The following is a 13,585-nucleotide window of genomic DNA, read 5'->3' as shown; positions in this document are numbered from 1 at the left end:
ATTAGGGGCTGCTCCCCATTTGCCCCCCAGCAGCCCTCCCTTGGCCTCTCATCCTATACTCCTTTGGACTGGGGACCTCCTCCCCTTGCAACCTTTCCCAGAGGACCCAGGCATCTCCCTGCCTCCCACCCTTCCCCACATGCCAGACCCCCAGTTGGAGTATAAGGGATTCAGCTTGGAGTTTGTTTTTTTTCATAAAAACACCCCAACCAGTCCCTTGCAGTTGGTCATAAAAATACCCCACCCAGACCTCTGCACTCTGGACTCCCAGGTTTTTGCAGTTTGGCTTTTTTCATAAAAACACTTTTACTTCCTCTGCTAAATGGTATTGTGATATTGGTGTATGATGTTAAACAGCAGCTTGGCAAAGTCGCCTAGAAGATGCACTGAATCAGCAAAGCCCTCAGTTGCCCTGGACCTAGCCCCTTCCTGACCAGCGTCAGCTGCTTTTTTCAGCTGTTCTGGCAGAACTGGAGGTGATTTCAGGCAGCTTGTACCTCTGTCCCCACCCCCAAGTGGACTTAACCAACTACACTCAGATACCATGGTGATGAAGGCAACATAGATGTCTAGATCTTCTTTTAAAAATGCTGAAACAGTTTGAGCAAAACTAAAAATGTGACTGAAACATAACTTGCATATTCTGGGACCCAAGTCTACCAGGAAAACCAAGGGAGAAAATTAGAAAAGATCTGCTGGCTGACTGACATTTATTAGACCTATTAGCGTCAGAGCATAACGCAACCTGAATATTTGACTTAAGTGACTGGATAGAGCTTTAAAACTTTTGACTTTGATGATGTTTCCCATATAGTCAGATTAGTAAAACTCCATGGCACCATTGTTTCAGCTGGAGTTACAAATGTGTAGCAGAATGGTTTGAAAACACCTGCAGTCCCCACTATATTGTGAAACTTGCACTGTATCTAGGAGAGTGTTTGGGACTAAACCTTGGCAGAAGGGGTCTGTTTAAATAATGTTCTTTGTGCTGGCTGGGATCGTATAGATATTCATCTGTTATATCTCACCTGCAAAAATAGGCTTTAGGATTGTGTCTAATTTATGTAATGTCAGTAATGTCATCCAACTATTTTGGCAAGATTTCTCTCATTAAGTCCTAACAGAGGGTGGTGAGTTATTTAAACACTCTCTACATTGCTCAAAAATGTTACCCAGATCCTGCTGATAATGTGTATAATGGTCCTTTGCAACTCTAACAATAAACAAGAGTTGGGGAGAGATTGGTTTTATGATGATTACTGCATGTTTCAAATGTTTACTTTTCTAATATATGTAAATAGTAATAAAACTGCAATAAAAACAATTTTTTAAAAGGTAGGATTTCTCCTAAATATATACAACATTTACAATTTACGGAAGTGTATTCTATCCAGGACACTGCAGAATTCCTGTTAACATTGATGAGCACATGAAGAGAGTATACCACCTAAAATTATATGAATGCATTTAACAGCATAATCCAGAAATACCATGATCATAGTAGTTTTGACATAGACTGTCTCTAAAGATGATCAGCTATTGACCTCTCTAACTAACAAAATTAAAGTCTTGGAGTTGAATGGTTTGAGTGATGGGGATATATATCTCCTTCTCTAATCCTCATATAGATTATATAAAATAAGAGTTTTATTCAACAAAATTACTTGCTCTAATTTTTTAGGGATTTTAATAGTTTGGGGTGGGCATGATTCACCACTGCTTTGTACTTTGTGTAGTCTGTGCATACACAGTTCAAGGTGGATGTAAAATGGTACCATTCTAATATGATAGCATTTTATATTCACTCTGCACAGATGTAGATGACTATGCAAAGTACAAGGCAATTGTGAATCAGGCCCATAATGCATGAGGTTTGAGAACATTACTGTGACTCTGGAAAATAGCCAGGGAGAGTTGCTGTCTGTTCATATCCTATTATAAGGAATTGTACATTTGTAAAGAAAAGTAGATTAGGATAATTTAATAAGCCTACATTTGCCATCTACTTATTTTTCTCTCCTAACAGAAATAACCCACTTCTTGGGTTCCAGTGCATGAACTCAGTGCTGTAACAATATCAGTAAAGTTAGCCATAGCTAGGTTAAAGTGTTTAGGAGTTAGTTAAAGATAAAAGATCAGAAGTTGTGATTGTATTTAGTGTGTTTTTATATTCCCAAATCAGCAACTGTACTGTAGTTTACTTTGCAGAGTGATGAATTGAGGTTTACTCCTTTTAGCTATGGGCAAAAATTTCAGAAAGTGTTCCATCATAAGTATTGTGGGTCTATCTTTGTTTCATTTTGGCCAAATAAGCAACTAAAGATTTAGCACAAGTTACGTTTTTTTTGTAGTATATATTTCTGCCTTAATGTCAGAAATACTTTTTCTGTACAACTATAAAACTGCATTCTTGGTTTATTAACTGTTCCACTTAGATTTTCTTAGATAAATGATGATCACATGAAATGTGAATTTCAACTATTATGGGTTTTATATTTGTTGTATTTTACAATGAGTCACTTAACAACAATTACAGTTTGATAATTCAACCCTTACTATTTTCACCATTAAAGTAACAAGGGGCAAGACAGAGGATATATTCTCCTTATGGGTGCACAGGCATAACTGTCACTAATACTAATGCAAATACAAGTGAGTACAGAGAGGAAAAGAGAAAAGGAAGCTGCTCAGAAATACCCAGAAAAAATAAAGGTGTGGTATTGTGCAGTTAAAAAGGCAGACAGCCTCTTTTGAGACCATCAGACAACTCTAAATTGACTTCTGTGGAGTGCTTACCAATGATTCCTCATACAACTTTCTTTCAACCCCAGTCAAGGGCTGGGGATGATGAGGGTGTTTTAAATTATTCCAGATTAGGAATTTATACATACACATAAAGGTTTAGGTTAGCTTTGGACTGGTAACATCCACGCAACAGCAATGTTCCTTCTTCTACTTAGCCATCACTCCGGCCTCTCATCTGAACTGAATCACTTGTTTCAGATAAAATGAATATGGGAAAAGAAGAATATTTTAAAATGAGAAACCCCAATAGCCACACTCAGAACAGCTAGTGAAATAGGTGTACATGCGCTGAGCCTTGAGCAGCTGTTGCTCTGCTGTTTCTTATGCTTCTTCCATAATTTCGCAGTAAATCAAGTTGCAACATATGTGTTCATTTTTAATGTACGTTTAGTTGAAGCGTCAAGGCAAATAGATTTAGAATTCTCACTCTTCCTTACATGATTAACAACAGTTAAGGACAAGACCAAAAGACCATTCTGAAGGTGTATTATAGTGACCTTGTAGAATCATGCACAGTGGAAGTGTTCTATCGTGTTTGCATTAGAGAGTATAACAACACTGACTTGGAAACGATCCGTACTTAAATATAAACTGAACAAAAACTAACACTGAATGGGGCAAAGAACATTTTTTAAAAAGTGTAATATCACAAGTCTCTTAATGTGAAGAGTATGGAGCTTCCGATATTGTGAACCTTTTATGTGGCCTCCGCTGTAATGCAGGGTAGATGCCTGTTTGTCCATGTAGCTGTGTAAGAATATTCTTTTGTTCCTGTCATAGTAACTGGATTTTAGATCAATTCTGGACCAATGTTGGACGTCGGCTGTCAACTTCCATTAGTTTAATCTAAATAATAAAACAAGTAGACACTTGGAACAGTACAAGTAGATACAAATGAAATTGTCACCCTTTGCCCTTCATTTTTCATAGCTAATACAAAGCTCTTAGTTCTTGCATTTATGTTTATTGATATTGATGGACGTAGTTAGTTTTGATGTAACAAAAACTGATTTTGTTTTATTAGATGATAAATTCATATGAGTGGCCAAAATTTTGCAGCAAAGTTAATCGTCCTATTATTCATCATATCACTGTAGTGATTAAAAGTAAAAGCCTTGGGCAGTATATAGGCTGAAGTCAGCTATTTATCCATAGAACAGAGCCAAGCAACTGGAATTCAAGCTTCCCTACTCCATTCGCTGGATTTAGAGATACCATAACACCTCAGACACGACCTGGAGTGACCACCTCTAGTCATGAAAGAGGGAAGTTCAGTCTCTATGCCACTTCAGTACTTAGCTTTTTTGTCAAGGCTGTCAACAAGTGTGCCACCTGGGGAAATAGATCATAATCCCTAGTCAAATCACTACTCCCAAATTCTACTTTATTCAATTTTTCTTCATCTGTCTGTCTCAGTATCTAAAATTAAAATAGAACATATGTAAGCACTGATGTCTACTTTTAGGTATAGAGATAGAATTTCCATATTATTGTGCATAAAACTAAGCACAAGCTGTATTTCTTCTGCAATACATAGATAAAGCTAACTAACTAAAAATAATAGGAAAGGAAAAGGAAAGATTTGAAATAGGGATTGTATTTTGTTGTTCACTTTCCTCGCTAATAGATATCTATAACTTCATTTAGCAAATGATAACCAAATGCTTTTCAGCCTGAATCAGAGCATTTCTGAAATAGTGTAGGCTTTAGTTTAATAGTGACATTTCAACGGAATCGCTGGAGAAGAGTGCATTTATCATAGGACAAAATATTTTTAAGTACACTAAATCTAAGTACCTTTGTGAGTTGAATATATTTCAAGGGTTTTTATGTTCTCGTTCTCTCAGTGCTGTCATAAAAAACCAGCAACCCATAGAACCACTATATTTTAAAAGATCTACAATATCACAGTCTGCTGATTGTTGTGTCAAAGTGTCTGTTGCTCAAATATATGTGCACAGTATTTTCAATACATATTTGTATATTCCTACTTTGGCATCCTTCTATAATGTTTATTGTCTATATTATTGCCCTCTAAGTAGATCTATTTACTGTAGTGAAAAGAAAAGGAGGACTTGTGGCACCTTAGAGACTAACCAATTTATTTGAGCATGAGCTTTCGTGAGCTACAGCTCACTTCATCGGATGCATAATCCGATGCCACAAGTCCTCCTTTTCTTTTTGCGAATACAGACTAACATGGCTGCTACTCTGAAACCTGTTATTATAGTGAGATACCGTAAGTGTTCTGGTTTGTTTTTACAGAAGCGGGTGGTAAGAAGCTGCGGAGCACTGTCCAGAGAAGCACAGAAACTGGGCTAGCTGTGGAAATGAGAAACTGGATGACACGTCAGGCCAGCCGGGAATCTACAGATGGCAGCATGAACAGCTACAGTTCTGAGGGAAAGTGAGTAAGATTGACTGGTTATGATGTTCTTGTTTTATGTTTCTCCACTAAACTAGTCCTATAAAAAAACAGGAGTTGAATCCTAAAGTCCCTACTCAGGGCAGAACTCCCATTTAAATCAGTTCGCTTGCGGGAGGTTTTTCAAGTAAAACCAATGACTAAAATGTTCTTCTGTGATTTGTATATGGAGGGATTTCCTACTGCCTATGTTTCAGTTGTTAGTGTCACTTTTGCAGCACCATCACCACGACCTGCAGAGAGTTCTCAGTGGGTCTAGGCTCTGAGCATACAGGTTGGGAGGAATACAAATGGGTGGAGTAAATGCATCATACCTCTTGTAACCTGGTGGAGAATCTGCCATCAGGAGTCTTTCTATTCTGTGAAACCTACTTCAGGCAGAGGACCTCTAGCAGATCTCCCGTGATCCATAAGCTCTGTAATCTGAACCTACTTCTTTTTCCAAATAACCCTGCCTGTACTGACATAACCTGTTAGAAAGTCCTCAAGGTGACCCTTGGTGTGTTTTGGCTTGGGCAAGAGTAAAGATTTGGCCCTATGTTTTTAACTTCCTACACTAGGCTTTTGCAAGAGGGCCCAAGTTAAATAATTCTTTAAATAAAATCTGCACAAACAGTTTACACAAATGTCTCACAAAGTATGGTTTATACTAACATGGTATACTCTACCAAGCAATATACTCTACAGAGCTTGTTGTATCAAAGAACATAATTTTTATGTGGCTAGAGCTGTGAAAATAATGTGTAATGGATAATTAATGTGACCCATTTTTGCCTCTTTTTCTGTTTATAAATCATCCACAGAAAGATTGTGTCAAAAGTATTAGATATTAATCAGATAATTTTTGAGACTAATTTTTGGTCTGTAGTTGTTCACAGGCAAATTTTAATATATGAAATTTGAGTTCTTTTGTTTAATTGTATATGCCTTATGGTTCATTTCTTTTCTCTAATTAGATAAGTGTAACTCTTAGAAGAGTTTTCTGGTGCAAATACACATGCATGTGATTCTGAAATTTGTTTCTATGCATATCTGCACACTCAATTAAAGTTCACTATTTCACCAAACATTTCTGCCATTACTGGCATTCATTTGGTTGAGTATTTGTAGAGAGCAAACACAGTCAAAGTGAGTTCACTTAAAAATGTAAATAAATATTTGCCAAAAACTTTAATTCAATGCAACTGCTCGCGTGCTTCAGGTCAAATATGTGCTTAAGTACCTTGTGGAATCCAGGCCCTTGTTAATACCTCAGGAATTGACAATATCTTTGATGCAACAAAAAAGCAGCAAGATGGAGAAATGTCATAATGGGAGGAAAGAACATGGGAATTAGATCACCCTAATCAACTGTCTTCTGGAGGCTGAGTTGCCATTGTTTGAGGTTGTTAAAAAGAGCTTGCAATTGGTAATTTAAACTGTTCCGTTTCCTTTGTTTCCTTAGTCTGATTTTCCCAGGTGTGCGGTTGGCCTCTGACAGTCAGTTCAGTGATTTTCTGGATGGACTTGGTCCTGCACAGCTAGTAGGACGCCAAACGCTGGCAACACCATCTATGGGTAAGAATTCATGTCTTGCAGTTTCAGCATAATCTTTGTGGTCTAGTAATTAAAGAACAGTACTAGGAGTCAAGAGAGCTGAGTTCTAGTTCTGGCCATGCCATTGACTTGTTGTATGATCTTGAACAAGTCACCAAGGGCCAAATTTTCAAAAGTGTCTTCTAACAATCAGTACCTCATCTTCAGATGAAATTAGTGATTGTTGTGAATGCTCAACAGCTCTGAAATCAGGACCTAGGTGACTAAAGTTGCTTATTGAAATATTCAGACGCTCAAAACTAGAGGGCCGGTTTTGAAAATTTGGTCCTTAATCTCTCTGTACCTAAGTTTCCCATCTGTAAAATGGGGATAATATTACTTACCCACTGGTATGAGCAGCTGGAGATTGTCAAGTGAAAAGTGCTATTTAAATGCAAAAACGTGTAGTTATTGTTCATATAATCTTTAAATGTACAAACATCTTTTGATGCATATTTTTTTAAACTAGAAGCATGGTGGAAATAGTTTGCAACAGCTTTACAAATGTATTTTAATGGCTCTTGTAGTGACTCTTAGCTCACTGAAGGGTATGTAAAGGAAAAAAAGAAATGTAATGTAGATTAGGGGAGAGAAACCAAGATGAGAATATTATCTGTAGTGGGTTTTGTACTGTACAGGACCTCAAATAGCAGTGGGAAAAAAATCTTTAAAAAGTATCTATTATAGTTAATTCCTTATTGACTTTGTTGGTGTTATGTGAAAGAAACAAGATGTCATACATTAATTCCATAACATGCCACTAGTTTAAATATGATTGGATGTTCTTGAATAGCAATATCTCAACGTTTTCCTCTGCCAGGCGATATCCAGATAGGAATGATGGACAAAAAAGGACAGTTGGAGGTAGAAATAATACGAGCCCGCGGCCTTGTTGTAAAACCAGGTTCAAAGACACTGCCAGGTAAGAAAAGAACAACATACTTTTGTGAATAGGAATCCCTTGCTAACACACTAAGTTCTGTCTGCAGAAAAATTTCTGAGGCTTCACTGTTGAAGTTGAGTGAAATCTATTAATAGATAGCTAATAGCAGTCAGTTATAGCATTTATTGTACATTGAAAAGTAAAAATGTACTGACCCGGTATGAAAGCCTACATGTACATGTAAAGATTTCGTTTCAACCCCAACGTCAGGAGTAAATGTTAACAGGGAATGTCTTTGGTGGTGCTGTGCTCTGGGCTCCCATTGAAGGACAACAGCTATTTTAATAACAACAAATGCCTCGTTGGCTATGGGGAAGGGAAAGGAAGCATGTGTTGAAGATGTGACATAAGTAATTTAAGGGAGAGGAGGAAGTTAACAAAATGCTTGGAATAGGTACATAACTTAGAAAGAAGACAGGTACCTGATGTTTATTTTCTTCTCTTTTCACAATATATTGTCTTACTGTGTTAGTATACAGTGTTGAATGAAGGGGACAATACAGTGACATGTTTAGCAAGTTCTTCTGTCAAAATAGAAATCAGTTTAGAATCTTTCTTTCCGCAGCTTTTTGTCTTGCAGATTATTTGAGAGCATAAAATATTTGAGGCTTGATCCAAAGCCCATTGAAGTCGGTGTCCTTTATTTACTTAATGGGCTGTGGATCAGACCCTAGTTTTGTGGCACATACTGTTCATTGAAGAAATATTTGATTTTTTTTCAGTTCAAAAACTGAATTGATTCATAAAGTAGACAATACCAAAAGAGAGAGAAATATAGAGAAGGTTTGTAATCTGATATACATGAATATGATAGGTAAGGATAAAGGTTCATAGTTACTGAATACTGTATTTGAGCACTTGTTTAATTAAGATATTTATCTACTAAATGACAGGACTCAGCAAATGGTGATAGAACATTGCAGCTAGCTTGCAAAATCTGGATTAGCCTTTCACTTACTTTTTTTCATTTTCTTCCCCTCTAAGCACCATATGTAAAGGTGTATCTATTAGAAAATGGAGCCTGCATAGCCAAAAAGAAAACAAAGGTAGCAAGAAAAACACTTGAACCTCTTTATCAGCAACTTTTGTCATTTGAAGAAAGCCCCCAAGGAAAAGTTTTACAGGTAATTTAAATCAATATTCTTGTCTATCTGAAAATGTTTCACTTGTACAATTCTCACTGAATGAGCCCAAGACTTCCTTCCACGCCTCATTCTACAAGTCCTGTTATTTCAAAGCCTTGCTGAGCAGATGGCTACCATAGTAATGCCTTATGCTCTATTGATGATTAGCCAGTAAGAGGTGCTGAATGAACATTGATTAGGACACGCAGGCAAATGAGAAGAGGCACAGGGATGGATTTAATTGTAAGGCCACAACTTCATTAAACTTAATACCCAGGTGGGGTGTCATCTGCCCCATCTCCCTCTACTAGGCCTTTGGGTCTAGTACGGGGTTTACAGGGCTCCTATCAGATATTCCTTAACACCGGATAGACTTTCCACTGCTTACCCCTATGATTCAGCTCACTTTGCTGAATCATCTCATCCTCCCCGCTTGTAAAGGAGACCGAAGGTATCAAAAAGGGACCTCAGTCTGCAAAGACTTCAGGTCTCCCCTTTTCCCGTAGGTCTGAGATCCACCAGCAAAATCCCAGTTCTCTGGTTTCTGGTCATTGGCCCTTTTGGCCTTTTATCTGCACTGTACAGTGGTTGCAAGTTGTGATGAACTAAACATTCATACAAATTCCTAATGTTAAATTCCTAACTCCTGTTCCTGTGTAACCTGACTGTGTCTCCATCATGCTACCAGGAAATTGAAAAAAATCTAATAAGCCTCAGCCAGTTTGACACCGATGGGGAAAAAAATCCTTCCTGACCCTCTAAACCAGTTTCATGGCACCCTAGAAACACAGTTCCTGTATTATATAACTACTGGGAGGGAGGGTGGGTTCAGCTAAAATGGTGCAAGAGGCTCAGGAAACCCTGAACCCTTGTTGAGATTAATGATTGTGGGGAGCAAGGAGCCAGTCTACTCCCTTCTCCCTTTGGCTGGGCAGTAGGTGGTGGAGTGCTCAGGGAGAGGAGGGGTCTAGCCCTGGGTATATTCCCCCTTTCATTCCAAAGCTGTCAAGCACTTTGTGGAGTCAGTCAAGTCTCCCATCCATTAAACTGTGTGGGTAGTATTCGTACAGTCATATTTTGTCTGTAATATATGGGCTCCATTTCACACTGGGCCTCAATCTTTCAGTTCTTATTTAACATGATCAAATACGTTTACAGCCCAGGGGACTTCTATGGCTGCACCACTATAGCAGAACCAGGATTAGCCCACGCCAAAAGTCAAATAGGCCATTTTTCTTTAGGATTGTTGGTTTGTGAATAGGTAACTGGTTACATCTGAAGAATTGATTGCATCAGATCACAGCTTTCGTAGTTGTTGCTGAAACTTCTCTATCTTTTGTTTCCTTTACCAACAGATAATTGTTTGGGGAGACTATGGACGTATGGATCACAAATCTTTTATGGGAGTGGCACAGATACTTTTAGATGAACTGGACCTGTCAAATATGGTGATTGGATGGTTCAAACTTTTCCCCCCTTCCTCCTTAGTAGATCCAACTTTGGCTCCTCTGACTAGAAGAGCTTCCCAGTCATCTCTTGAAAGTTCAACAGGACCTTCTTATGCTCGCTCATAGCAGCTGTGAAACTGTTGTCATAGCAACCAGCGTTACAAAAAAAAATTACAGGTCGCAAACCCTGGTAACACTGCATGCTTAATGTTGTGTCTTCTGAGCCTGTTTCTAGGGCTACCAAGCGATCCTGTGTTCTCAGAGGAAGTTGCACACATTGTGCACTAAGGAAGGCCCTCAGGTGAAAGAGTGGAGCTGTAAAGAACTAACAGGTTTGGAGTTCAGTGACGCTTAAGTTTTGGTCCAATCTGAAGCCATGGATTAAACTAAAAGATCAATGTGTTTCATGCAACAAAAGTCCTTTTCAATGGCATATCTATTTTGTTGCTCCCTTTTAACTGCCCCCCAAAGCCTGTTTATGCCACAGAAATGGAGCTACCCCTCTCCCCCATGAAGCCATGTTACAAGTCAGTGGAACAGTAGATGTCGGAAGAACAACAGAAGAACGTAAGACCATCAAAAAAAAAAAGTCAGCTGTGATATGGAACAAAGACCAGAGAAAACTCTTCGTACTAGAATGCTTTAAAAGTTATAGTGGCAGGCTTCATAACTCCAGCTATCGCTACAGTGAAACCCCAGATATGATGGACTCTCTGAAAAATAAAATTCTTTGGATATATTGTACTGTATGAAATTAAAGAAACTTTTTTGCATGGACACAGATTTAGCTGAACACTTAAATTATTTTCTTGGGGCTGCAACTTGCAAAAAAAAAAGAATAAATCAGCCATTTTCAACAATTTATATTATTTTTAAAAGTAAATTTCACTAGTGCATGGTTTTAAAGGGGAGAGAATGCAACAGGGTGGTACAAAGACACCACGTTTATCATTCTTTAAACCAATCATGATCTGTGTTTTTGCAGACATATATTAAAAATAAAAGATGATAATTTCTAGCTAATATTTAAAATTCTGTTTATGTGACAAGAAATAAGTGTACTATATTAAATTTATTAAATGTAAAAGGTACAAGCCTTGTAAAGGTCAACATTATGTGAAAATTGTACACTTCTTCCTCCTTTCTCTCTCTTCTGAATCTTCCTTTGGCTCTTTTTCCCCCCTCTTATTTTCCAGAATGATCCATTATATCCTAAAACTGCTACCTTTTGACTTATTGCATTCTTATGCCCCATATTTGGTTCAGGGTTGCAGATTGTTTTGCATTTCTGAATTCTTGGACAAAAATATTGTTTAAGAGCTTACTTTTTTCAAGCATGTTGAAAAGAATTTTGCAACATGGCTTGGGAGTTCATTAAAGTAATTCAGCATGTATTTGATAAAGAAGATATTTGAACTTTTTGCAATTAATTGTACAGTGCATGGTAACTTATTTTCACTTTTTCTCACCTTCAAATTGAATTCTACAGCAAAATACTGGAATCATGTGGCCATTGTAAGATGTCTTCAATAAATTTGTTTTCAGCACCAGCATCATTCATTCAAGGGTTGAACTATAATTTCTTGAAGGTCTTGGAGAGAGGAAAAAAAATGAACCAAATGTTTGATTTTTAGGAACTAAATTTCAGCGGTTTCATTTGCACTCAGCCAAACAAATTGCTACATATTTAGAGTCATAATAACCAACAAAGATTAGTTTCAGAGTAGCAGCCGTGTTAGTCTGTATTCGCAAAAAGAAAAAGAGTACTTGTGGCACCTTAAGGTGCCACAAGTACCCCTTTTCTTTCAATAAAGAAAGAAAGAAACTCCTTTTCTTTCAACAAAGATTATTAATTCTTCATAATTCTTCTGCTGTAAAGTTTGGTTTTTCATAGTCTATATTTGTGATGGCAACAATGTAATTAGTGAACATCGGTCTGCATAAAAATGTCAAACTTTGATTTGTAATTGCCTTAAAGATAGTAGAACATGTACCATCAAACAGTTATTTGACACCATCACCACAAGCCTAAATGCAAAGTCAACATATGATAAAATACCCGTCTCCATGTAGTAGGCATTTACTACCATTGGGTGGTGCTGGAAGTCCAGATCGCTCATTTACTTCTCATATTTAAAGGGAAGGTAACTGGCTTACATTTAATGATAAACTTTCTCTCTTTTTCTGGGTCTTTATATGCCTTTAATACATAATTATTGTTTAATGGTGAAAACTTGCAATAATTTTTTAAATATACATTGCATTTAACTTTAAATTAAGGCCATGCACACAGAATTATTCTGATTTTGTTTGAAAACCTATTAATGGTGCCCATCAGAAAACTGTCCATGTTTCATAAAAGTAACAACAGTATCACTTTATATGCCTTTTCCTTTATGTGGTGCAATATGATACACATCAAGACTGTGTCTTGTCATTCTGAGATTATATGATGGATCAATGTTAAGTTAATGAACAGACCGTTAAAACTATGTTTATTGAAATAATGTAGACACCTGTGTACCAGCAACAGATAAATGCTAAAGACATACAGTCTACGATATCCCCTAGAATTTAAAAAAAAAAGTACAAAACTGTTTTCCTAATACTATCAGATGCAGTCACATATTCTTTTATGCATATTCCTCTATAAATTATTTCTAATTTTGAAAAGGAGGACACGACCATATGGAAGGATTGTACATACTTGCGTTATGCAGTATTTATTTTAAAATTTATTTTTTTTTAATTTTCACACATCTGCAACTCTACTTATGATTTAGTCATGTAAATAGCACTATTCCAGTGATCACTGCTGTCTTGTACATAGTACGTTTTAAAAGTGAAAGGGAATTACAGTTGGGGAAAAAAGGGCAGATTAGGCCTGTAATGACCACCAACTAATGTAAATCAAATTCATTCTGGTGATGGTATTTAACACTTTAAATAAAACATTTTCTTTACAGAATTGGTACGTGATGCTTTGTTTCTTTACTAAGTGGATGACTTGCACCATTCTTTAAAAGAAGTTGTGATCTTCATAGAGCATCACACAGGAAAACAAAATAATGTAGCTTTTATTTTCTGAACAGCAACGATGTAAATGAAATACTATTCTTAATATGGCAGCGCTCTCATTGAAGAAAACCTCTATTTCTGGCAGTCGTACTGTAATATTACACTGTCAAAAATCAAACTTCTCGGGACAACATTCTGCGTCACCCCTAAATGCAGTAGAAAACCAGCCCAGTTTTGCAGCATGGGA

General features: G+C 37.1%; 1 protein-coding gene across 50 annotated transcripts in view; it reads left to right on the top strand.

Annotated features, from left to right (window-relative positions):
- The window catches only part of RIMS2 (regulating synaptic membrane exocytosis 2), a 748,357-nt gene extending 735,069 nt beyond the window's left edge, over nucleotides 1-13,288 (top strand). For all 50 annotated transcript variants that reach the window (XM_073330341.1, XM_073330373.1, XM_073330345.1 and 47 more), the window contains 5 exons: nucleotides 5,071-5,212; nucleotides 6,675-6,787; nucleotides 7,626-7,727; nucleotides 8,733-8,872; nucleotides 10,228-13,288. In XM_073330341.1, coding sequence (XP_073186442.1) covers nucleotides 5,071-5,212; nucleotides 6,675-6,787; nucleotides 7,626-7,727; nucleotides 8,733-8,872; nucleotides 10,228-10,446 — 716 coding nt within the window. In that variant the 3' untranslated portion in view covers nucleotides 10,447-13,288. The remainder of the gene's footprint in view (nucleotides 1-5,070; nucleotides 5,213-6,674; nucleotides 6,788-7,625; nucleotides 7,728-8,732; nucleotides 8,873-10,227) is intronic.
- Nucleotides 13,289-13,585: the final 297 nt, after the last annotated feature.

The sequence above is a fragment of the Lepidochelys kempii genome, chromosome 2, assembly GCF_965140265.1.
Source record: "Lepidochelys kempii isolate rLepKem1 chromosome 2, rLepKem1.hap2, whole genome shotgun sequence".
NCBI lineage: Eukaryota > Metazoa > Chordata > Testudines > Cheloniidae > Lepidochelys > Lepidochelys kempii.
This window is presented reverse-complemented; position numbering and strand designations above follow the sequence as displayed.